This window comes from Leptonotus elevatus, chromosome 17 (assembly GCF_054856555.1).
Source record: "Leptonotus elevatus isolate MCC_2025b chromosome 17, RoL_Lele_1.0, whole genome shotgun sequence".
Taxonomy (NCBI): domain Eukaryota; kingdom Metazoa; phylum Chordata; class Actinopteri; order Syngnathiformes; family Syngnathidae; genus Leptonotus; species Leptonotus elevatus.
Genome location: NC_141255.1, coordinates 13121982 through 13146779, shown reverse-complemented (window position 1 = coordinate 13146779; position 24798 = coordinate 13121982). Strand labels below are relative to the sequence as shown.

Sequence of the window (24798 nt, the reverse complement as noted above, 5' to 3'; positions counted from 1 at the left end):
TCTCAGACCGATATGTTTTTTTCAAGGCCGATACAGATTATTACTAGCCAAATATTAGCATCAACACATTTAAAATATATATATATATATATATTTTTTTTTTTTTTTTTTATTTAAACATATAAAGAATTGACAGCTTTGTATAAAAAAAATATAACAAAAACTGCAGGGAGCCATCAGCATGTGTTGAACTAAATTGAAAATGTAAATAAACGTAAAGTAAAGCAAATATTTCTCTATTTACAGTAGAAAACATCTACTGTAAATAGTTTTCCACAATTTCACACAACTTATTAATTTTATTTTATTTTTTTATAAAAAGTGTAGGGAGTTTCCAATGTCAGGGCAGACAGTGAAAAATGATGTGAATATGTTCAAAATGTCGTTGCGACAAGTACAAACAGTTTACAAAATGCCAAATATCGCCGATAATCTGTCTATCCCTAAAAACAAGTTTTGTGCTAGGTCTGTGCAATTAATTGAAGTTCAATTTCAATGATTACACTCCACAATTAATACATAATACTAATTTTGAGTTGTTTAAATGTATACATATTTGCACCTTTTTACAATTTTAAAATAACTAATTTAACTAGAAAAATTTCCGCGGAAATTTTGAATGGGACTGCTGACTCTTGCAAGGTGGAAAGACGCATGTAGTACTTGTAGCAAAAGTAGTAGTAGTAGGACTTTTAGTAGTAGTAGTAGTAATTGTACTTGCAGTAGTAGTACTTGTAGTAATTTTAGTAGTAGTCAAATGGCCAAGATGGGCGCCGACCCGGGTGGACAAGGGGGAGAGAGTCCTTGGCGTACCTAATTAATTGGCCAAGATGGCCGCCGCCCTGGGCGAGCGGAGTGGCGAGAATCCTGGGGGTACCTAATCAATTGGCCAAGATGGCCGCCGCCCCCAGTGGGCGCGGGGAAGAGAATCATTGGTGTACCTAATCAATTGGCCAAGCTTTGGTTTCATCCAAAAGGAACTTGCATACTTACAGCATTTCAAAGAATTGTATTTGTCTAAATAATTTTAACATTTAAACATTTTCCTGTTGTGTACCAAAAGATTAAATGATCATCCTAATCGTGATTTCATTTATTACCAAAATATTCGTGATAAATATTTTCATCATAATCGAGCAGCCCTACTTTTGTGCTATCACGTTTGAACTATGACTCCAAATGCGCATTAGGAAAACACATGCAAACACTTTGCTGACAGCTGCACCATCTGCAGCACATTTGGACGCAATCAAACAGTTTGTCCAGCAAATTAAAGGAAAGAGCGTAGGAGGACGAGAAGGAGGAGGAGGAGGACATCTACAGCCATAAACCACGCTGCCCCCAGCGCACGCATCATCAGCCAGCATAAACACAAACGCACATTTGGCCATGCTGTCTGACCAGATCATACGGTCTCGTTCGTGGGACGCCCTTCACTTGAAATTTTTAAGGTATCAATTATACGCGGATTTTCACTAATAAGTCTCTATCCTCCATATTTGGCTTGGAGTGTTGGAATATTGTGACACACAAGCTGTGTGCTTGTAACAAGACAATCCGTTATCGTCGTTAAAGTGGAAACTACCAGAGCAGTCTGTTCCAATGTGGTTCCCGTTTTGGATCAATTCCCTGTTCACTTTGTTGGGGGCTCCGAGAGCTTTTCGGAAGGCCTCCTTCCGCATTTGGGCTGCGGACGGATACGTGAGCCATGAGCTGGCGGAGGAGAACTTTCCACAGGTCCGCAAGTCTCGCTATCCGTTATCCGTCTGTCTATCTGCAGAAAATGAAAGCCATTTAAGGCCAACGTCCACACCCCGACGTGGCTCTGCTTCATCTGAGCCACATTCCCCACCTTGTGCCCAAGATCGCATTTCCAGCAGATTGCGTCCGGGCTTGTTTTAACAATTTCAATGCTCTTTTTCTCATGGCGTCAAATCACACCCGCAAAGACATTTTCAGTCTCTTGTTGCCATTGCTGGCCTGTCAAATCCATTTTCGTCACGGGCCAGACTTGATCTGCTTTTCCTCAGAGAGTTGTTAGGAAAGAAAAAAAGTCTACACTTCCCTGTTCAAAGGCCAAGTTTCTGTGATATAACAAAAAATGAAGCCAAGATAAGATATTTTTAAACTTTTTCAACCATTAATGTACGGAAGCGTATTACAGTCACTTGGAAAAAAAACCTCCTGTTTTTCTGACAAATTTTTGGGGGGAGCTTTGTTTTTGTTTTTTTAATTTTCTGTTTTTTCTGATTTTTTTTGTTCTGTTTTACTGAATATTTTTTTCTGTCAAAAAATATTCAGAAAAACAGGCTGAAAAAAATATTCAGAAAAACTGTAAAAAAAATTATTTTTAAAAAACAAAAAAAAATCATTAAAAAAAAAACTGAAAAAAATATTATTCTGAAAAACAGAGCTGGTGTTCTGTTTTTCGGAGTAATTTTTTTTTACCTCTGAACTCCAAGTGACTTGTTGCAGACTCGCTAATAGCGGAAGCGGACACTTTCCCGCATACCTCCATATGCAATAAGATGGTCATGTTTACTTACTGGCTCTCAATAAAGGAATGAATGTGTATACTGTATTGTGGTTTGTTCTCTAATCTCTGAGGGAAAACCCCTTTTAAAAAAAATCTGAAAAACAAAAAAAATAATTATTTTCTAAAACGGAAAAATTACTCAAAAAACAGAAAATAAATAATTATTCAGAAAAACAGAGAAAATATTTTTTTTAAACAGAAAAAAATCAATAAAACAGAAAAAAAAAATACTCAAAAAAATAAAGCTCCCCCAAAAAAATTGTCAGAAAAACAGGACTTTTTTTCCCCAAGTGAATGCAATACGCTTCAGTATTAATGAGACCTGTAGCTTATAAAAATGATATTTTTTAATAAGTGGGGTGGGGCTGTGTTTACAAATAATCACCTTCGAGCGCATGTTAAATGGAGTCAGCACTGACCTGCCACCATTTAAAGTGCTTCTGATGATGATGCGAGCCCGACACCACTCTTAAAGAGTAATGGATCAAGCGCATGATTTCACGCCGTTAGGCTTCCAGAGGTCAAAGGGCATATTGGCTGACGGCGATTGTGGTGGCCCCTTGACTGGGATGTTTCCGCCCACCACCATGGAATCATTAAAAAGGAATGTTGTGCTTTTCTTTACGGTGTCGTAAAAACGCCGCGCATGGACATGCAGCCAGTCAATAAGCGGTGCAGGGGCTTAGATGCTGGATTAGAAGCAGGCCAGCGGCAAAGACGATTGGACTCATTTGTTTTCTTGTTCGGCATTTGGAAGGACATATGAAGGTTTATTCTTTGGGCACGGAGCTCTCTAAAGCTTTAGAAGCGGGACTTGATTTATTCCTCTGACGACGATACGACACCGACGCTAGCATTCGCACGACATGAGCTCAAAATGTCAACATGTGTCATTTGAAGAGTAAAACAATGTGCTCAGCCTTTCTCCGCAAAAAAATGTTCGATGGGAAGCGCCTGGAAGGAGGAGAACAAGCTCCAATTAGCAACCAACTCCAAACATGTTTGGAAATGAACATTTTCAAGATTGTCAAATGCGCATCCACTTGGCAATTTCTTTGATCATTTCTGACCAAATGGGGAAAAGAAAATGGCAGCATGCAAGATGCAAGGTTTGCAACTTCAAGGGGAAGTCAATGTTAAACATTTCTTGGCAATAATATGTTAAATGTGACCTCACTAGTCTAAACATGACATTCTGATTAATATTACATTTGTGGAATATGCTGCAAAATCCAGTCATTTTTATCCATCTCAGGGGACGGCCATTTTGCCACTTGCTATCAACTGAAGATGACATCACAGTCGCTCAGGGCTCAGGCAACGACTAATCACAGCTCACCTGTTTTCTGAAGCTGAGCTGTGATTGGTTGTTACCTGAGATCTGAGGAACTATGATGTAATTTTAACTCCATAGCAAGTGGCAAAATGGCTGCCTTCTGATAATGATAAAACTCCTAGATTGTGCTTAACTCATATTCCACTAACACGATATTAACCAAAATACTGTATTTAGACTAGTGAGATTGCATAAAACATAGGCCTATTATTGTCAAGAATTTCTTTGGGGAGGGGGGGGGGGGGGGTTTGACTTCCCCAAAGACACAACACAGCTAAATTCGACCACGGGAAAAGCCACAGACAACAATGCTGCTGTGTTAGCTTGAAAGTTTAGTGCAGTCGCCGGCCAAACGTAAACGCAGCAGTTTTGCCTCATTCAGACCATTCATATGATGCAACGGTGTTAGTACAGCTGACTAATTATACAGCTACTGACTGTGCAACTATCTGCTTTTGACTGAGCCAGATCGTCATAAGACTTAACTTGTGACTTGCTCAGTGCACACAAGGATCCTCTAATGTCTTCAAACAATGCCCAACAGCAGAATACAGTACGACGTCTCCCTTGTCCCAAGTGACCATTTCACCACCAAGGCCAGACCACCTGCGCAAGACTTTGGAGTTTCTTGAGCTCCCGGCCATGCTCTTGCCAACAAAGCTGCCCGTGTGATAAAAGCAAAGTTACAGCTCGAGCGCAGCGTGGCGACTTGCGGCGAAAACATACAAAGCAAAGCGGCGCGAGCCAGAAGCAGCATGACGTGCGACTGTTAGCACTCCACCATCCAGCTCCTGTGGTTTGATGGCCCGGTGAGGATGTAGCAAGCATGGAGATCGTGGCGGGAGGCCGATTCGGGCTCAGCGCTCGCTTTCAAGGAGAACTCAACCCCCCCAAAAAAAAATTTTGGGACAATGATATGTTCTATGCATCCCCACTAGTCTAAATGCGGTATTCTGGGTAACTCATTCACTGCCATTGACGGCTATAGACGTCAAAAATTCATTTTCACTATTTCTATTAGTTTAACATTTTTTCCCACTTTTGTTATGAAAACCTAGAAATTTTTTAAATTGTACATTAAGAACAGATGTAAAATTTGTGATGAATCGTGAGTTAACTAGTGAAGACATGCGATTAATTACAATTAAAAACATTTAATAATCTTTTCTTTTTTTTCTAATTGCATCAGGTGATTAACATTTTCAATTGTAATTAATCGCATGACTTTAATAGTTCTAGATTGTCATACTCTTGTTAACAAAAGTGGGAAAAAAATTTAAACTAATAGAAATGGTTAAAATGAATTTCTGACGTCTGTAGCCGTCAACGGCAGTGAATGAGTTACTATTGCGTTAGTGGAATACAAGTCAAGCAGCAAAATCCAGCAGTTTTGATCAATATCAGACGGCGGCCATTTTGCCACTTGTTGTTGAGTGAAAATGACATCACAGTTGCTTAGGTCTCAGGTAACAACCAATCACAGCTCAGCTTCAGAACAGGTGAGCTGTGATTGGTCGTTGCCTGAGCCCTGAGCAACTGTGATGTCATCTTCAGTTGACAGCAAGTGGCAAAATGGCTGCCCACTGAGATGGATAAAAAAAAAAAACGGCTGAAATTTGCTGCATAACTCATATTCCACGAATATAATATTAATCTGAATATCATGTTTAGACTTGTGAGGTCACATAGAATATACTGTTGTCAAGAAAGGTTTAAGGTTGACTTCCCCTTTAAACATCCACAGACGCAGTAAAGATCATCTCAAAACGAAGGTCATCATAAGTAATAATGATAACAAATAAACGTTTGAGATTGTAATATGAGTTAACGCTTTCTCCTGTCGTCTATGATGGTGGTCTTGGCTTTCAGCTTGCTTGGTGACATCCGCTGAACTTGCTTCTCGATGGCCCGACGTTTTTATTGTATGTTTGAACAAAGGCCGAATGTTATTGTTGAACCTGCGCCACTCATTCTGCGCCCGGCCACCTCCGCGCAGACGTTATCTCAGGAGCTGTATTCTTTTCCTTCTAAAGCCCTAAAGTCCCGCCATCTCCCGTTCTCACACATGTCGTCATTTATCAACAGCGCCTGACGCTGCCACATTGTTATTATTAGCCGCCTTGCACTGGGGTTTTCCTTCAAGCAAACCAGGAAATGACTTTTAGAAAGTGTGCATACACACACAGATCCCAAAACATCCTGAAGAGACTAAGTGGGGCCAGACAAGAACTATATAGGACTGAAAGCCACATAACAATACTTGCTGGCCCGACTACCGGCAATTGCAAAAGCAGTGGGAGTCGCGCTATCGTCATGCTATCGCAATCCCTGGCAGGGCACTTAAAACAATGCCGTAAAGCCTCACACATTACTGAGCACTTGATAAGGTCTTTGAAAAGCCTCCCCCTCCTCATGGAGTCACAAAAGGCTTGTTCGCAGGGAGCTGGAGCCAAAACTGCCTGGGAATGAGCACACACACACACACACACACACGAGTTCTGAAGATTTCAAACGCACACTCGAAGCAAAACGGCCATCAATAGAGCATCTCTTGTCAATTCCCTTGAAAGGTATTTTCGTTGTTTACACCCCAAAACAAGAAGCCGCACATTAACTGCTTATCATTGCAACTGACTAGCTCCCGTGGGACTCAAATTGCTTTCTGCATGACGGCAAGCAACCTGGACTTGGAGGTTTGACACTTTGTTTTAGTACTTGTCGAGTGTCTAAAAAAAGTTGCTTATTTTTACAGAAAATCTAACTGCCAATGTAGAGTAAACATTTCTGACTGGGAAATACGTTCGAACAGACGTACAATTGCAAATACGTTAAACGTATTTCCAAAGACATATTATGTTTTAGCATTTGGCCTACATTATACCAATACATTCGAAAATTAAACAAGTTAATATTGTTAAGCTGTCATTTTTATTATTTATTATATCTGCAGTACATGATTTCCCTTTAGAATTTGATGAATGTAAATCATGCAGTGCAGATACAATAAATCAATTAAAAAAAAAATACAAATAAATATCATATTGGTATAATGTAAACCAAATGCAGAAAAAAATAAAACATATTTTTTATTTTTGTTTTTACTTGCACATGTGCAGGTAAATATCTAATACGTTTTTAGTATTTAGTAGTGATGTAACGATATCCAAACATCCCAATTCGATATTACGGTATGAACCTCACGATATAATTATCACAGTATTGAGGGGATGCTGGCGATATTAATAAAAGGTCGCAATATTGTAAAAAAATTAATAAAAAAAAAAAAGAGCTCATACTAGAAAAAACACAATATTGTGCTTTTTGCAATACATAACACTAATGCACACACACATCGGTTCACAAACATATTACGTTCCCCTTCATTTGATCATTAGCGTGGATTTTAAATACAGAAGAGCCAAAACATGCCTTGTGAAAATTAAACCGCATTTTTTTAAACTAGCCACCAGAGGGTGCTAGAACTGCACAAGTGGAAATCAACATGACTTTTTAACGATGTGCTGCCTTTAATATTGTGACATGACGAAAGTTTGAATATCGCGATAACAGAATATTGCCGTTATCGTTATATCCCTAGTATTTAACCTACATTCGAACATTCCTGCAAATAGGTTTAAAATTTCAAAATATGTTCAAATATGTTTAAACTAGGGCTATATCAAAGTTAATGCTTTAAAGCTTTAACTCTGCTTTAATTCATTTAGTTGAAGCTTTACAGCTGTAACTTTGACAGCACTACTTTTAACGTACTTTCAACGTATGTTTAAACATACGTTGAAAGTACGTTTAGGGTGGATGCAAGTACTTTCAAATATGTTCGAACTTCCTAGCATGTATGCTACTGTACAATTGAATGTATTTATTCACAAGCACGTTCGAACATGTTTGCCAGTCAAAAATGTTTACTCCACATGGGCAGTTCCACACTTCCGTATTATTTAGCAAGATGCCGAAATCAAGACGAGACAAAAAGGTAGCTTCAGGTGGACACCTCGCCGTGTTTTGGCGACAAAGGTCAGCGGCGTCTCTGCGTTACGTGAGAGACTGAAGCTGTGGGAAAGCACCTCAGGTGAGGCTGAGAGGGCGCACACAACACTGCAACAGTGGCTCAGGTTGCATTATGCACACTCACACGCACGCGTGCACAAATATGCACGCTTGCGTCATGTGTTGGTGATGTGACACTTTGGGGTGTAGGGTGACTCCTTGAATTAGCGTTCACGCAGACAAATGCTTTGAGCGCCTTGTAATACTGCTCAGACAATGGCGGAGACCATGGGAACCCAGGACTGTTTCACTTCATTGTGCACTCCCCCCACCCCCTAAAAAAGATCGAGGAGTGAAAGTGCAAGGTGACAAGATGAGGCCAGGGGATTTAAAGTCGCAGAACGCGTGTGAGAGCAAGTCAGGTGTGTAACTTGAGCCCCATGTGAAGTGTCAACGGGAGCGGGACTACAAGACGGTCGTCAAACGCCGCACATTCCACGCACGCACGCACGCACGCACGCACGCACGCACGCACGCGCACGCACACACACTCTACAAATACCTTCTCGCAGAGATTGCCACAAGTTCCAGAGTGTCTAAAACTAAAGATCACAACGCAAATCAAGTGTGATGCAATTTGCATTTGTTTTTATTTGGGCAGAAAATCGGTCCCAAAAATCTCTTCACTTTTGAGTCTGACGAACATTGTACTTCAATTTTAGGGACGGACTTCTGTGTTCACATTCCATTTGCTGTTGAAAATATAAGATGTTTCGGTTTCTCTCCCACATGTCCGACAGGATTTGAAACCCCCACAAATGAAACAAGAATATTATCCCATTGTGGTAAGCAAATGAGCCTTTCAGCAAATTCCAGCCTCATTGCTTATAAGTTGAAAACCACTGCACCTACTATGAAATTTACAGAAAGGGTCGGGTACAAAGGAATCTGAAGATAATTGAGGTGCTCTGGAGTGAAGTGAAGAGCCCTGACATAAATCCGACCGGACATGTGCGAAGGAAACCGAAACGTCTTCAAAGCGCCTTTCGAAACTGAAAAGGTTGGAGCACTCATACCCATGAAGAATAGCTGTCCCGAAATGCCAACAGTCTTAAACAAATCCTTCGAGAACCTCAAAACCTTGTGCAATAAACTATTATGTTCATGCTACCATTCCTTTTGTCCAGGCCATTTGAATGAGTTTGTTTTTTAACATAATTCTGTTGGACCGCAAAAATAAACCCAAATCCCATTGCCATATTCGCAGTATTTCTATTTATGACTTTTGTAAGTTTTTATAGTGTGGCTTTTTTCTTTCATTAACAACTTGGTCCACATGTGTGCGTAGAGCAATAAAATTATGAGGCGATGAAACCCTTTGATGTTCTTTAGAAAGGAAAACATAAGAAAAATTATCTTAACTCATTCACTGTTAATGATGGCTATAGAACTCAAAAAATCATTTAAACTATTTCTATTAGTTTAAAATATTTTTCACTTAAAATATTTTTCACTTTTGTTAACAAAAATATGAAAACCTAGAATTTTTTTTAGTGTACATTTAGAACAGATAACAAATTTGTGATTAATCGGGAGTTAAGCAGTGAAGTCATGCTATTAATTACGATTAAAAAAAATTAATCGCCTGACGCCCCTAATTTTTAATAATCTTTTATTTTTATTTTCTTTAAAAAAAAATAATTATAGATTAGTAAAAATTAGGAGCGTCAGGTGATTAATTTTTTAAATTGTAATTAACTGAATGACTACACTAGTTTTTTTTCTTTAAAAAAAATATTTAAAAAAGAAAAGATTACTAAAAATTAGGGGCGTCAGGCAATACATTTTTTAACTGTAATTAACAACATGACTTAACTAATTATTAATTTTTTTTAAAGAAAAAAGATTATCAAAAATTAGGGGCATCAGGCGATTAAAATTTGTAATAGTAATTAATCGCATGACTTCACTACTTAACTCACGATTAATCAAAAAAATTTTTTTATATCTGTTCGAAATATACACACAATATTTTTTTTCTAGGTTTTCATACTCTTGTTAACAAATGTTAAACTAATAGAAATAATTAAATAGAATTTGACGTCTATAGCCGTCAATGGCAGTGAATGAGTTAATTTTCTCTCTCTGCAACTAACGGCACCATGACAACACGGCCTTAAGTCATTAACAGGGACACGTGGCTCAACTGCATCAATCAGATGAGTTTGGGGTGGAAGAACAGCCTTTTCATTTACTGGCAACCCCTTCACGCCAGTCGTGTTCGGCCGGGGTCACTCAAAGAACAGCAGTGAGCGAAAGAGCGTCTCGCATTCCAAGCGGATAAATAAAGGAAGCGCGCAGAATTCCGCTGGACCTTGGAGGTGTTACAATAGCGCGGAATAATATTTGTTTGAGTCTGAAGGAGATGTCGTGTTTCGGTGAAATCGGGTTCACAGGTAAGACGAAAAAACTAATGGGAAAAATAAAGACATCGAATGAAGTCCGAAATAGTTTAGCGGGACAAAGTGTTTTCTTTGTGCCTTCTCACACTGGAGAAGGGGATCAGGCCCGATTCAGAGAGCTCTGCCTGGTCTCGGCCGTCCTGCATTCTTTTATCTGCTCTCAAATCCTCTGCGGGCTGGACGAGGAGGAGGAGGAGGAGGAAGAGGAGGTCGCTCACTCCTTCACACAGAACCAAAAAGGATGACAGCCACAACAAAAAATGAAGCAGATGTGAAATATTCCAGAAGCCTCCATCTTGATGTTCCCACATGGCTTCTTTTTATTTCTGGTCGCGGGCAAAAAAGGTTTCCAAGCGTACGGCATTGGGCCTGGTTCACTTCAAGAGAATGGAGCTGGGGTCTCTGTTGGCTACCTGCGCCACGTGTTTGACAATGTCCTTTTTGGTGATAATGCCCAGAAGCTTCCTAAGCGCACGGCCGGGAGACACAGACAAGAGACAAGAGACAAGCGCAGTGAGGCCAGGCCACACAACACCACTCCGCCACAGGCGGGCCCTTTGAGGCCTCGCCTGGGACGGGAAGTCAATCGTGCGGGGGGAAGGGGGACTTGTCACGACGCGCCGGGGCCAAACCACGACGACTTGAAAGGGAAGCACTCAAGTGCTTTGGGGAGAGTTATGGTGACAGTAAGAGCTCCGACTGCCTTTCACGCCTGATGTGGAGCTACTAACATCCATTGACTGGCCCACACCAGAATATAGACAATGAAAATGAAATATGTCAACTCACTTCCTGGTTTGGTTGGAAAAGGGGTAGAGCTCTTTGCATCACTTTTGGAAAGTTTTCATTTCTAGGCTCTTTTTTTTTTAAGAGCAAAAGCAAAGGGTGACAAAAAGATTGTAAAGTCACCTTCAATTTACTGTATAAGGACTTGTGGGTTATCATTGGCCGAGCAAACATGCATGTTCTCCGTTCCAAAGCGTAATCAAGAGCAAAAAAACAGAGCAAAAGTGATTTTGAATGTTGCACTCACTAATTTCACAACACTCAATCCCACTGGGATTGCATTGCACGGAACGCTTGGATTGGCTAAATCACGATTGTGTGTGCGCTTACCCGTTGTGCGTGACCAGGCACTGTCGCAGGCCCAGCTTGCGAAAGATGTCGACGGTGATGTCCATGGGCGTGCGGGCGGAGATGGTGAAGGGGCTGAGGTCCAAGATGCCCCGGAGACGGAGGTGAGGAGGGGCTTTAAGGGTCTGTGCGGGAGCGTTTTGCCGAAAGAGCACCTTGGACGCGCTGACGACACCCTTCTGCCACTGACGGGCGTTATCTGGGGCAAAGCGAGAGCACAAAATGACTTTTATTTTATTTCTTTTTTGCCAACATGGACACACATAGACATACACATACCGATGGCACTGAGCAGATCTCTGCGGAGCACAAATCCCATCAACCTCTTGGACTGCTGGGAGAAAACCACAGGAAAGCCACGAAAGCACGTGCTTTTCGCCAGTGTCTGCCAATCAACAAGGTCACACAAGGTCAATGCAAGTGTACTGCCCTCTTGTGGAGAAAGTGGTGTTTACGTGTTTTGTATGTTTTGACCCTTGAGTGCTACCGTAGTTTATTGCATTCCAAGCAATGCTCCTACATGGCTACACAGCTAATCCAGAGTGCTGAAGCCTAGCGTGTAGTTTTGGCTTCAGAAATATCTGTAATTATTTTAAGGAGTGTTGGCTTGCACTAGGTTACTGAATTGGATGTTTAAATTGTGTTTTAAGTTTCAATGTGACATAAGTTACTAAGAGCTAGTTAGCATTTCAATGGTAGCGCTAGCGCCCATGTAAATTAGCATATGCTAATGACTAAAAACGATCCAGTTTTTTAGGGTTTGCAGCTAATTTTAGTAAATGATTTAAATCTATATTGTTTCAAACTTTAAATAACATGATTGTAATGTCCCGCTATGTTTTGTATGTTACAGTTTCATCCAGTAAATTTCTAAAACAGCAAGGGTTCTGGTCTTCATTGGAGAAGCTGTTAGCTATCTGTACAGCTAGTTCCTAAACACTAGTGAAGACAGAATAGCAAGATCAGAAAACACACCAAAAAAAAACTTTTTGATATTTTATTTATTACTTCATGGTGGCTTTTAATAAAATATTTCAGTCTCTGTGGAAATACTTGCCACACGAGGGACGTCGTGCACGTGCATACCTCCACCTGTTCCAATGTCATGCCGTCCCGCGTGAGCACAGCCAGGGCAGGGTCCGACTTCCTGGGCCGCATCACGTCCTTGGCCAAACTGCTGTGCTCAAACTCCTCTTTGGGCGCCAGGAACGGGTAGCCGTTGAGGCGGATGAGCGCCTGACGGGAACATGAGCAAACTCGGACCTGCAACTCGAAGCGCACGCTCGTACGCACGGCACTGCCTCACCTCGTCGAATCCAACCCGTCCAAAATGGTCGGCGACCCATTTGCTGGTCAGGGTGGCAGCCATGAGCGGCATGATATGCTCCCGCTTGCCAGTCAGCTCAAACATGATCACCACCAGGGACACCGTCATGCGCGTCACGCCACCTGTGGACACGAAGGAGTATCTTAGAAGTTTTTTTACAAATATATATATTTTTTATGTTTAAAAGACTTTAATCTAAGAGGGGGGGGGGCAAAAATATTAAAAGTATTTATATTCATAGCTGACTTCACTTCTATTGGCAGCTTCTTCCATTTGCGAGCAGCATAACAGCCAAATGCTGTTTCACCATGTTTGCTTTGAACTCTGGGCTCCAATAATTAACTGGAGTCTGCAAACCTCAGAGCCCTACTGGATTTATATTCAATCAGCACTTTTGTTTTTAATGTATTCAAGACCCAAACCATTCAGTGATTTACAAACCAGTAGCCAGATTTTAAAATATATTCTACACTCTTCTAAAACAAAACTCAATTAAATGGAAATTTCACTTATTGCTGACAATGAAGAATCAAGTCTTTTAAGGGTTATATCTGCAAACATTCAAATGTATCTACAAAAAACAATCCCCCCCTCCCCCATTAAACTGTTTTCTATATTTGAAAAGGATTTGATAAAAGTGTGATATGTCGGAACATGTAGAAAAGTGACCATATATTAATGCAAAAAATTACAAATAAAAAGTGTGAAATTTTGTAACATTCAACTTTTGTCACATTTGTATTTGAAACTTTTTCTTGGAAACTTTTTAAGAGCGACCTGACTAGAGGCTGACTGCATGCTGGCACTTGAGACGCAGCAGCGCCCTCTAGCGACTCGAGTTTGGAAGTACCTGTATGCCATCTGGTTTAGAGCTCCAAATCAAGTCAGTACTCTAATTTATGTGCTTCTGCAAAGTCAGATGATGTCAAAGTGACCATAAATGGACTCGTACGCGGCTTCAAATTAAGAGGCGTGAATCAATTTCTCCCGCATCTTCTAAAAGCACATCTGAGACTTCGTCACCATATCGCACTCCTGACCATGGTCCTAAATTCCTTGCAATTCGATCAGGCAGGTCGTCTTACCGAGGCATGCGGTGGCGCCCACCATGGCGTAGAGGGCCGGCGTGACGCAGTAAGTGTGAGGCGAGCACCAGTCTCGGAAGAGCAACGACTCGCGGTTGTGGTAAACCAGCTGCTCCATGCCCACGCCCAGCAGCCATCCCGCGATGGCCCCCACCACCATGCTGGGAATGAACACGCCTGACGGAACCTGCGTCCGGCACCCACACACACACACACACAGTACAAATGGAATTACTAGGCTACTCATCAACACATTGTGTATTATCAAGAATAAAAAATGCCTGATGACCACTTTTTATCCTTCCCAAGCATGGAACTACCAATGTGAGGTCAACATTTAGGACCGGCAAATACTTTGCACATGGCGGCATATTTAAAGAATGGATTCAAATATCTTCGAACATATTTGCTAATACATTTGAACGTGCTTGTAGGCTAAATGCTAAAAACAAAATTGTTCCCATAATGCCACGGTGCAATGACTTAGGCATTCGCAAGAAGAAAAAAAAGTGCATATTTTTTAAAAAAAATTTTAGTATTTGGCCTACATTACACCAATAAGTTCATAAATTAGCCTACCTTAACATGCTTTATGCGCAATTCCAAAAAAACAACATTTTGTTCTAAAAAAAATATAGGACCATATTCCTGTACCAATTTGTTTTGAAATGTAAAAAATTTAACATTTGTTTAGAGATGTCAAAGTCATGTGATGTCACAATCATATCACAGTTTTTCATTGGTCAAAAAGTAATGTAACCTTGTTGTATTGCTCATCATATTTAGGCGTTCACTTTTTTAATATCATTTCGGGATCCAATTTTATTACAACGTGGTCTATAGACCTCAAAGCTACGGCTCATGAACCTGCAAGGGCCCGGGGACCGCAGTTTGATAACCACTGACTTAGTGCACCTACACTGACGCAAAACAAGGAACAAGGACGTGTGTGTGTGTGTGTGTTTGTGTGTATGAAACACCTTGATGCCAAATGTGATGATGGTGATGATCATCTTGAAGAGCAAGGCCAAAGCCAGCTGCCACAAAGCCGTGCGGAGAGCTTCTCCGGCCGGGCGGCTTGCCACATTGTTGCCCACGCCGGTTTGGGACGCGTTGGCGGGCTGGGAGAAGGGGAGGGGGGACGCAAGCACTGAATCAGCCAAGCCGAAACCCAACAAAGAAAAAGTCAACAAGCCGAGCGCACGCCTACATGTTGGTCTCCACAGAGCTGTGAGTTGAACAACGAGCAATCGTTGAAGAGTTTGGAAACGAGCTCATCTGTGCTCATCCTGGTGTAGATGTTCGGGAACGCCAGCAAGGCGGTCAGCGCCGTCACCAACAGGACCTCCGTCACTGGGTAGCGGCCCAGACGGGTCGAACTACCTGTCGGGGATGGATGGACACACGCACGTGTTTGCGAATTCTCACGCACACATACTGGAAGGAACGCAGGAGCACTCACGTGTGCGGCACCACGCGATGTTGGCTTTGATGAACAGCGCCCCCCACAGGCCTCCGAACACGCCCAAGAGGACGAAGGGCGCCAGCTCCACCATGTGCCAGCCAGCGTGAAAGTTCATTTCGAACGGACCCTGACGGCTGCCAAACGGGTTGATGGAGCGCAGTGTAAGGGCGGCCACCATGGCGGCGAAGAACGAACGGCAAAGAGTTTTCAGGGGGAAGTAGTAACTCACCTGCAACACACACGTTTTACACACATTGCTCGTTCACACTGACGGAATGGCATTGTTAAGCCCCACCTCCTCCCAGCTGAACAGGACGCCGCCAATCGGAGCTTCGAATGCCACCGACACGCCCACGGCCGCGGCCGCAGACAGCACCTGTGCAAAGGGGCAATCCACAAAGTTTTAGTACTCACTTTTTCTAAAAATGAACCAATCCACTTTGGGTCAAATTGACCCAAGTAGAGGATCGGTCCATTTTTGACCCAACTGTTTTTAGAGTGTACTGTATTTAGCCGGTAAGTACCTCTCTCCGGTCGGCTTCATTCTGGCGGAATTTGGTGAAGAGGCGACAAAGGACATTGGCGCAGCAGCAGGCCACGTGGACCAGCGGCCCTTCCTTGCCCACGCTGAGCCCGGATGATACGGCCAACACCAGCGTCACCGTCTTTATGATTAGCGTCCACTTGCCCAAGTAGCCGCGGATAATGACACCGCTCAGGATGGTTTTGATCTGCAGCCCGAAGACCAAAGTGAGCAGATTGACAAAAACAAACAAATCTATGCTAGTTCCTATTAGCCGTCTATGGTGTTTCACAATGCAAGTTAGCATTAAGCTAACTTTAAATATTCAACAGTTTGGTCGGACTTCTGGACCTTTAAAAATAAAATGTTTTCCCCAAAGATGGTTTCTCACCTCTGGGATTCCCGAGCCGCTAGCATACGGAGCGAAAGCCCGGACCAGCGCCACGGCCAAGAAGGCGAACAGAAGAGCCCAGAACATGTACATCAGGTAGTCCACCGTGTAGGCATATGTACCCTGACAAAAGCACAACACGCACACACACTAAGGCTTTAGGGCCTGATTTGAAGTTTTACCAATGGTCCCAAATTGTGTGTTGGTGTAAAAGTAGAACTGAAGTGAAGTTTGAAGTGATGGAATTGGAAGTGTCAGCGGAAAAGCCAAAACAATTACCACTCTAAAAGGTACAGAAAAAAAATATCTCACTCCATTTTTGTAAGTGTTTGTCCAGGGTTACCTGGGAGGTCCCGGTGATGAGCTGGGCCCAGCTCTGCCAGTGAGGGCAGCTGTCCTGCTCCTGAGAGGTATTCTGGTTGGAGGTGGAGCAGCAGCGGTCGTGGTCGGACCAAAAGCCCGCCAGACACACGCCGCCCTTCATGTCTGTCAGCCAGCGGGTCGCAACGTCGATGCCGGACGCCACCGCGCCTGGTGCGGCAAAATCAACAAAAAAAAGGCACTTTAGTTAACACAACACTTGAATGTGATCATGACGACGGCTCGTACGCACCTACCATGAGGCCCACCAGAAGCATGAGCAGCCAGCCAGAGAAGGCGTCGCTGATGCTGAGCAGCAGAGCTGACAGCGACTCTTTGCTGTTGTTGTTAATCTAAACAAACACGCAAACAAATAGAAAGCCACAAACTAAACCACAACAACAACAAAGCACCCAAAAGACCAAAACAAAGGCAGAACGTACCACTCGGTGCCTGTCGCGGCCCTTCCTCTTCTCCAGGATCCAGTCGATGGTGCTGAAGTCCTTGTAGGTGCCCGACGCTGGCAGCGGGTCCGCCTTGGGGTCTGGCAGCTCGCCCACGCTGCCGCCTTTCATGGTTCACCGGGGCAGCCGCCGTCGTGGCCGAGCTCCTCGTAACCTCCTGCGGGAGGGAGGGAGCCTGACATTCTACAGTGTCGCGTATCAGTGCGTTTTCATGCTAGTAATTGAATGTAAAAACAAATCAATTCGGGGACAGTCGAAAACGTAAGCGTAAAAAAAGTTTAACATCGTTTGATGTATGTTGACATATCTACTTATGCCCACTTCAACCTCTGAAATGTTATTTGGGAATTTATGGATAAGTACTTCACTCTCCATATATGCTCACTATTGCTTAACGTAAAAAAAAACTGCAATCAATTGTCACCAAAACTAATGTTCCACTTGCATTCAATATTTTGAATTGTATGGCCGTTAACGTTTTCCTCACCAAGCTTCTGTAGTGAGAAAGGCTGATGTATCGTCATGCCCCCCTAAAAAAAAGAAAGCAGTTTCTGTGCCTCATGTAATATTCTCGTTTGCCTCTTCAACTAACAAGGCACGAAATTGAAGTCGCGCTTATACCTCCTCCTCGAAGTTCCCCAACTCTTAGTGACTTAAATGACACCACCAAAGGGAGGGGGGAAAAAAGGTTCAAATGTAGTTTGAAAAATGTCGACGACTTGTAGCCGTCTTGTAGTTTTGACCAAAGCACGAGCGCGAACCATTTAGCCAAGATACGTATGAGACGTAATGCTCTACGATGACCTCAAATATTGACGTGGAGAAATTCGCTTGAATAATAGGCTACTACTCACGTCGTTCAGCGACAGATTCGCTATGTCTTGAGTCACCTTTTAAAAAACGCCGTCATTGTGCATGGAGGTGGCGGATGACATCGAGCTACAGGTTGTCCGTGGCGTACCATCGCAAATATTGCACGAATGGATTTGGGCATTGGCATAACAAGTTTCTGCCAAATCCATAAATCCATCCAGTGGTTCCAGAGAAACAGCGCGTTACTAGCAAAATCACGCAATTAACAATAAATTTAAGATGTCCACTGGGATAATCTCCTAACCCCTGCAACCCTTGTGAGGAATAAGCGGTTCAGAAAATGAATGGATGTTTCTTTTGTCTGTTTTTTTTTTTTTTTTTTTTGCGTTTGCAAGACAACCTGTCAACGTTAACCACGCACTCTTGCCTAAATATGAATTGAACGTTCTCGTTGACCCTACCCATCCGGTTCCGCAAGAAGAAAGTCTTGCCGTTTATATGTGTAAGTATATACACGACCTAGAAGCATCTTTATATCACTCTAGTTTTTTTAATTTTTGTTACTCGCTAGGTCATTGGAAGCGCGATCGCTTGCTAATATGCCAGCAAAGGTGCTGGTGGCTAGGCAGCTAGCACGCCCACAAATAGCACTCAGCTGTCAATCAAAAGTCATTCAAGGAAAGCGCTTGACTTGACTGTTGTTTGGTGTCTTCTCCACGCAAAAGCTGATGTCCACAAGAGAGTGATGGCTTCACATGCTGCCGGCCAAACTTCTATCTGCGCTTCTCGTGACCAACACTGAATACAGTTTAAAAACTATATATATTCATTAGACCACCTGTCATAAAAAAAGAAAAAAAATACATTGGAAAACGTGTGTGTTGTTTAAATATTGAGACTCAGACTCAGTGCGCCCACCTCCTCTCTTACATACATCTGCATGATACTGAACCACACACACTTTTGGACATGTTTTTGCGTTTTGTTGTCGTTTTTTCCCCAGTCTGATTTGTTTTCATTGGATCTTTTCTCATGTCTTTTGCACAGTAAATTTCATAGAGTGCAGTTTACTCTGAAAAGTCTATTTGGTCCCAGTCTAAAAATAGTAAATTATTCCAAATACATTTAATGTAAAAAATAATAATACTTTTACTGTTTGGATTGTGACCAAATATAGTCTTTGGATGGATGGATGGTATTTTCAAAACGATATGTTAAACCTTCAATAGTTGGTGAGATTCCCTTTGCCTTAACCACTGCCTCGATGCGCCGTGTCTTGGAAGCACAGGCTTTTTTTATGCTTGTAGTACAGTAAATACTTGAAATCACTCAAGTTGTGGGCCCTGAATCTATAGTCTATGAAATCTTGACTTTTTGAATGGAATTACATAAATTATTCATTTTTATTGAGGATATTCTATTTTTTTGACGAGCACCTGTACACTAAGTGTCCATGTGTCATTCCAAGTAAGTGCATCTCACAACTTACAATTTAGAGCTCCTTAAGGTGCTTTCATGTATACGACCTGTCATTAATATTTTTGCTAAAATGCTTTCAAATTGTCATGTCGGCTTTTCTGTACAATAAATTGTTGAACTTGAATAGGAGTCTTTGTGTTTACTGAGTAAATGAAAGAAAGCCAAAAATGTCGCCTTCCTTGCGGCTCTGCTTTGTGTTCGTTGTTTGACTTCAGCTGTGAGCAGGTATGCCATTGTCCTCCACACTGGACACAAAAGTTGACATTCAACTTGACAATTGAAACATGCTAGCTGCAATGAAATGTGCCTTCTCTTACCAGCTGAGGGCTCATCTGAGGCAGACTCAGTCACGTTTCACCTTGGAGCATTCAGCAGCTTCACCTATAAGGCAAGGAACAAGCAAGTGGAAGTAACGGCCAAGCATACAGTGACTCATTCTTAGTAGACTTCATTTTTTTTATGATTAACCTTGTGTTGAAGCAGCTGATGTTGGCGCACTTGAGTCCGTAACGGACTGCTGCAGAGAATTCTCCAGCACAACACAAACAAGGGACCAGTCAAGATGGTATTTAGCATGTCTCAAGATTAAAAATGTAGCACTATTTTCAAGTTGATGTCGAATTTGTTACTTTGCCCAGCAGGTGGAGGGTCCTAGAAGCTACGCTACATGCAGAGAGGCAAAGCAGGCAAATGCTCTTTAAACTTAAAAATGACAATTTGTTCGGAGTTTACGTAATCTGTCGGCATTCATGTTGGACACAAGTTGATCATGACGTCATGTTTCTTGATGGCCTGCACCACTGCCACCTAAAAAAAAAAAAAAAGTCAAGTATTTTGATTAATCATGTTTGTCTTTGCGACAGGTCCAAACCTTGACAAAGAGGAACTCCACTTCACAAGTCAAGACATGGTGTGTGAATCAGGCTCTTCACCACCACCTGGTGGACAACATTAGGAAGATCATGCAAGTGTACGAAAGAGAAGTAAGTTTTAGATGTTTGTCAAACACACCCAATTCTAAAAAAAAAAAACCTGATTATTATCAGGCTTCGCAGAGCTTGCTGATCAGGTGTGTTGGAGAACTGAAACATCTATATAAAAAAAAAACCTGCAGTACTTCGTCCCTCTCGGACCAGGATTGGGGAAGATGAGGAATACAGGTATAGATAGTTTTAGCCACATGTGCTTCTACTCAACTGGTGGAGACTTGCTCATCAACCTGCCAGTTGAGTAGAAGCACTTGAGGCTGAAAAAAAAATCTCTGGCGAGGTTTTTACTTTCTGGACCTGGATTCCCCAACCCTGCCTGACTGACCGCAGTCTTGCTCATTGCCGTTTTGGTGAAACTGCAAAGGAAAAATGCTCACTTCATACCATGGTATTGTTCCACAGCTCGCAGCAAAGCTCTGTTGTGACTGCAGACGAAGGAATTGTCCCTGCTGGAAAGTCACATCAGGTCTTCTTGCCTTTAGTCTCATCCTCAATCTCTGTGCTCGTTCTTCCTGGAGTGATACAAGAGGTTCAACATTTGATACTGCAGCACAAATTCTCACCTGAATGATTATATCACATGCTGAAATAAAATTTAACATTTGTACGCTTGTGAATTTGCAAAAGTGTGCGTTTCACCAGTTGAGAGCAGGGCAGCGCTGGACGGCTCGCAGCATGGTGGCCTAAGTCTCATAAAGCCATGCCTCAAAAGACAACAAGCATTCCATTTTGGCGCATGTAGAGCGAAATAAGAATCAACACAGCCTGAAACTTGATTTAGTCTGTTTAATAATGGATACATTTGATATAAAAAAAATAAAAATAAAAAAATAAATTATGCAATTTTTGCAGTCAATCTGGCCGTTGTGCTGAAGCTGCAATTGGGTACATTTGATACAAAAGGGTTTATTTGTGACTCCGCATTCAAACGCATAGGAAGTCGGGCATTTTTGGCCAAATTTGAACATTTCCATTTGTAGACAATTAACACGCATGCATATAAATATATTAAGCACGCCAAAAATGCCACATGATGAAAAGTGAGCAAAATTAGTGAATTTTAAAAAGCTATTGAGAGTGAACACTCACCTTGTCGGATGATCGTGTGGAAACTTGATGTCTCTTGGTGACACGGGTTCGACCCCGACCCAAGCGTAAGTAAATACCACTTAAATTGTTCAAATGTTGATTTTGGAGTATTCTAAATTCAGTTTAATAAGAAATCCGAAGCATTGAATGACTAAAGTAGTTTTATTTTTTTGTCTGATACGAAAGTCAATTTTTTTAAATTTAATTTTTTTGCGTGTTCTTTGTGTCATAGGAGGAGGATGTCTGAGATGGTAACCAGTAATGTCACTGTCCATGCTCTTGTACAGAGCACCAACTTTGACCGTGTCACACCAGCGGACACTACATGGTTAAACAAAAAGAGAAAACTAATGTTAATCTGTCTTTAAAATATGCGCAACATCAGCATTGCATCACGCGGAGTACAACATCAAAGCACACGGACCTGAACCTGGAGACAGCCGTGGGGGGCATGGCAGCTCATTCAGCACCTCATGCTCGTGCTTACAAATGATGAAGGAATGGAGCTGTAAGAAGTTTAAGGACAGAGAGCAGGACGCCACAGAGCGATGGCGTTGCCCCCTCTGCGCACCAGTTGACGACCGACCACAGCCCCAGATCGTGTAGCTCTCTCTTCATTCACATCTTCTGGTGTTGAGAGCAGGCCCCATCCCTTGGTGTTATAGTCAGGTGCAGGTAGATGAACAGGGTTGAATACCTTGTCAGAGATGGATGGAGGTGGAAAAAAGGAGAAATAGAGCAACATTTGTTTTAGATGGCAACTTGCAATGATAAATATATAATATTGTTACCTGTTTTGCAATCGCCCGTTGAGAGTGTCTGGGGTGAGGTGGAAACTGCGCGCTTGCCGGTCCTTATCAATCAGAATGGACACTTTAGGTCGTTGTCGCTTTGGCCAAGAGCGCAAATCCTTGAGGCAGGGGCGCAGAAGTCCTCTTCCTCCGCATATTGAAATGTGTGCTGTAGCAATATGTAACACATACTAGATTTGAAAGCGGTTACAATTACAATTTGTAAAAATTTGATTTGAGATGAAAAAGTTAAATATTAGAAGTAATTTTATAGTATTGAAAAACTACAATATTCAAATTGTCCTACATTTAATTAAAACCCAAATAGGAGAAGCAATGCAATGAGGTAAACATGCTTGCATTCTATTGTTCATGTTTGGTAAGTACCAAGGAGAATAAAAAAGTACGGTACTCACCATTCTTGAGGACGCGACCATAACGTGGCCATGCACGTCAGAACATACAAACGGAAAGTTTCAGGCGAGGTCCAGACTGTCCGGGCAGCAGGCACAATTCACAGAGCAGAAAAAGTTGTGTGCCACTGTTAACAAAACCTGTCACTGATGCCGCCGACACCACTGATCCGGAATGAGCTGCTATTCCTGTGGACTGGGACTTAACCGTCAGCAAGTCTGACATGTGGTCAAGTGCGTAGTGCTCCTTTTTGTTCAGCAACCTGGAACGATGGACCTCTCTCCATGTCCTCTTCCATTGCTAAGGAAAATAAAAATTTAGACTTGGCAAAAAATCACATAACTCATTAAAGTTGCATCAAATCGCTTAATAAGATGTTAAAGTTCGAAAAATCCAAACATCGCTGCACAGCTAGAAGTGGCGTCGCGATGTAAACGAATACAGATAGCTTGTTTCAAATAGACCGCGTCCACGTTTTTTGTTTTACTTTGACCCTGACCAAAACGTGCCTGCAGCGCCACCGCCCGTCAGTGGCCAAAAATATATTGCGTCGGTATTGAACTAAGCACTACTGTTGAAAGGGAATTGGAAAACGTTTAGGACAGTTGAGCCACGGCCACGGGAGACCCCGGTCTGATTCTTGCTCTTAGCTCACTTTTAAATTATATGGTGGAGAACGTGGGGATCGAACCCACGTCGTCTACGCCCCAGGAAAAGTTTATACCTCTTGGCCATCCGAATGCAAATAAGTCATTTTTATTATCCCAAGTCACAGGTAAAGTGACGTGGGACTTCACTATCAAAGTGAAAAATGGAAAGCACCCCTTCCCCCACCTCCAACACTAAATATGTCCTGCCCTTTCCACTTCAAATTGAAGCTTGTGTCTAGCTCGAAACTTTCTCATGTTCTAGGCATTTCTCGTGACTATTGATTTGAGCATATTTTTTATTTTCATATTTTTAAATTTTAAAAACGTAAATAAACCTAATAATATAAAAGCAAGATATATTAAATAAATAATTAAATAGATTGAATAAATGATAAATACACGAATTAATTGCCTGAGATATGACAAATATTGTCAGTTTAGATTGCTAATGTGCTCCTATTTTCATTAAGACAATTTTTGTGATGTATTGTGAACTACTAAAAAATAAACCAAACCGAAGTGAACACGTCTGAATCGCGCATTTCATTAGCCCTGCTGTATTGACGTCATCGGCAAACTCGATGGCGCTTCAATCTACAGTATTTTTTTATTTGTATTTCTTAAATCTTCAAGTATCCTGCTTTTATATTCTTAGGTTTATTTACGTTTTGACCATTTCAGTCCATACATTTTGTGGGACATATTTTTTCTTTGTGGCGCACTCACACACACACGCACGCACGGACGCACACACACATATATGGTCTCCCTCAGGCGGGAAGCGAACTCCGCCACCCGGAGTCCCATTGTAAACGGATAATCTCCAGCCAATTCTGTAGCGTGACGCCATCAGTAGGCGACCCCGATACAATCTGGCAGCCCGATCACATCTGATACCGACACCGGAAAGTACGTCCAGTCTTGACAGGAGCAGGGTGGCAGGAAAAGCAACCGAACTCAGAGAACGTCGGCGCCTCTCCAAGTAGGTCAGTGGAGCAGTTGGACTTAGCCCGAGCGCTTACGTCAAAATTCTCATCAAACATTTTGACATCACATTCCTGCCGGAATCTGACCCTTTTCCAACAACATGTGTCACAAATAATTGAGAACTGACGCTTCACAAACGCATTCTCATCTCAGTCAAATTAATATTAGTCTTTTTCTAAACCGTTTGTATGGCGCACTGAAAATAATCAGCTGAAACAAAGTGCTGCACATAAAACAACCAAAAATAGCATTAATAATAACAAATACATACATAAAACATTACCTTTTGATGAGTATTTTAAAACATACAAGTGACATGGATACCTCCACTGTGTCTCAACTCTCAGGACTAAACCATCACAGTCCTGATGTTGGCTGCCTGCTGTTCCGCCAGCGGCCACATGGTGGTCAGAACGTCCATGCAGCCCCATCAGCGGAGAGGCTTATTCTTGTCTACTTCCCTCTGAACAAAAACACTAAAAGCAACACAACACA

At 42.1% G+C, this 24798-nt stretch overlaps 1 protein-coding gene and 2 long non-coding RNA genes across 6 annotated transcripts; all 3 read right to left on the bottom strand.

Annotated features, from left to right (window-relative positions):
- Positions 1-9642: 9642 nt before the first annotated feature.
- Positions 9643-18240, bottom strand: clcn5b (Cl-/H+ antiporter 5b). 3 transcript variants are annotated; one of them, XM_086059024.1, is made up of 17 exons: positions 17713-18240; positions 17579-17621; positions 17071-17248; positions 16881-16980; positions 16611-16798; positions 16268-16390; positions 15878-16084; positions 15649-15729; positions 15351-15582; positions 15099-15271; positions 14869-15009; positions 13889-14075; positions 12783-12925; positions 12563-12712; positions 11756-11861; positions 11459-11675; positions 9643-10807 (listed from the first exon to the last, which is right to left on the bottom strand). In XM_086059024.1, the coding sequence occupies exons 3-17, from the start codon at positions 17200-17202 to the stop codon at positions 10717-10719; spliced, it is 2271 nt and encodes a 756-aa protein (XP_085915150.1). In that variant the 5' UTR covers positions 17203-17248; positions 17579-17621; positions 17713-18240; the 3' UTR covers positions 9643-10716. The 3 variants fall into 3 exon arrangements, with proteins under 3 accessions (XP_085915150.1, XP_085915151.1, XP_085915152.1); XM_086059025.1 differs by lacking the exon at positions 17713-18240 and having other exon boundaries at positions 17071-17305; positions 17579-17602; XM_086059026.1 differs by lacking the exons at positions 17579-17621; positions 17713-18240 and having other exon boundaries at positions 16885-16980; positions 17071-17080.
- Positions 18241-19288: 1048 nt separating this feature from the next.
- Positions 19289-20878, bottom strand: LOC147160061 (uncharacterized). The gene is made up of 5 exons (XR_015090427.1): positions 20757-20878; positions 20255-20321; positions 19852-20190; positions 19701-19764; positions 19289-19628 (listed from the first exon to the last, which is right to left on the bottom strand). It is a non-coding gene; the product is annotated as an uncharacterized LOC147160061 (long non-coding RNA).
- A 12-nt stretch (positions 20879-20890) lies between these two features.
- LOC147160060 (uncharacterized) lies at positions 20891-24686 on the bottom strand. 2 transcript variants are annotated; one of them, XR_015090426.1, is made up of 4 exons: positions 24587-24686; positions 22669-22966; positions 22253-22421; positions 20891-22158 (listed from the first exon to the last, which is right to left on the bottom strand). It is a non-coding gene; the product is annotated as an uncharacterized LOC147160060 (long non-coding RNA). The 2 variants fall into 2 exon arrangements; XR_015090425.1 differs by lacking the exon at positions 24587-24686 and having other exon boundaries at positions 22669-23165.
- Positions 24687-24798: the final 112 nt, after the last annotated feature.

Bases quoted from the DNA above. Each gene is read 5' to 3' on its own strand.
- clcn5b (XM_086059024.1), bottom strand. From the start codon at position 17,202: ATGAAAGGCGGCAGCGTGGGCGAGCTGCCAGACCCCAAGGCGGACCCG. The intron at 16,981-17,070 runs GTACGTTCTGCC...GTGTTTGTTTAG, and splicing joins GCCGCGACAGGCACCGAGTG to ATTAACAACAACAGCAAAGA. The intron at 16,085-16,267 runs GTGAGAAACCAT...TTCGGGCTGCAG, and splicing joins GCGGCTCGGGAATCCCAGAG to ATCAAAACCATCCTGAGCGG.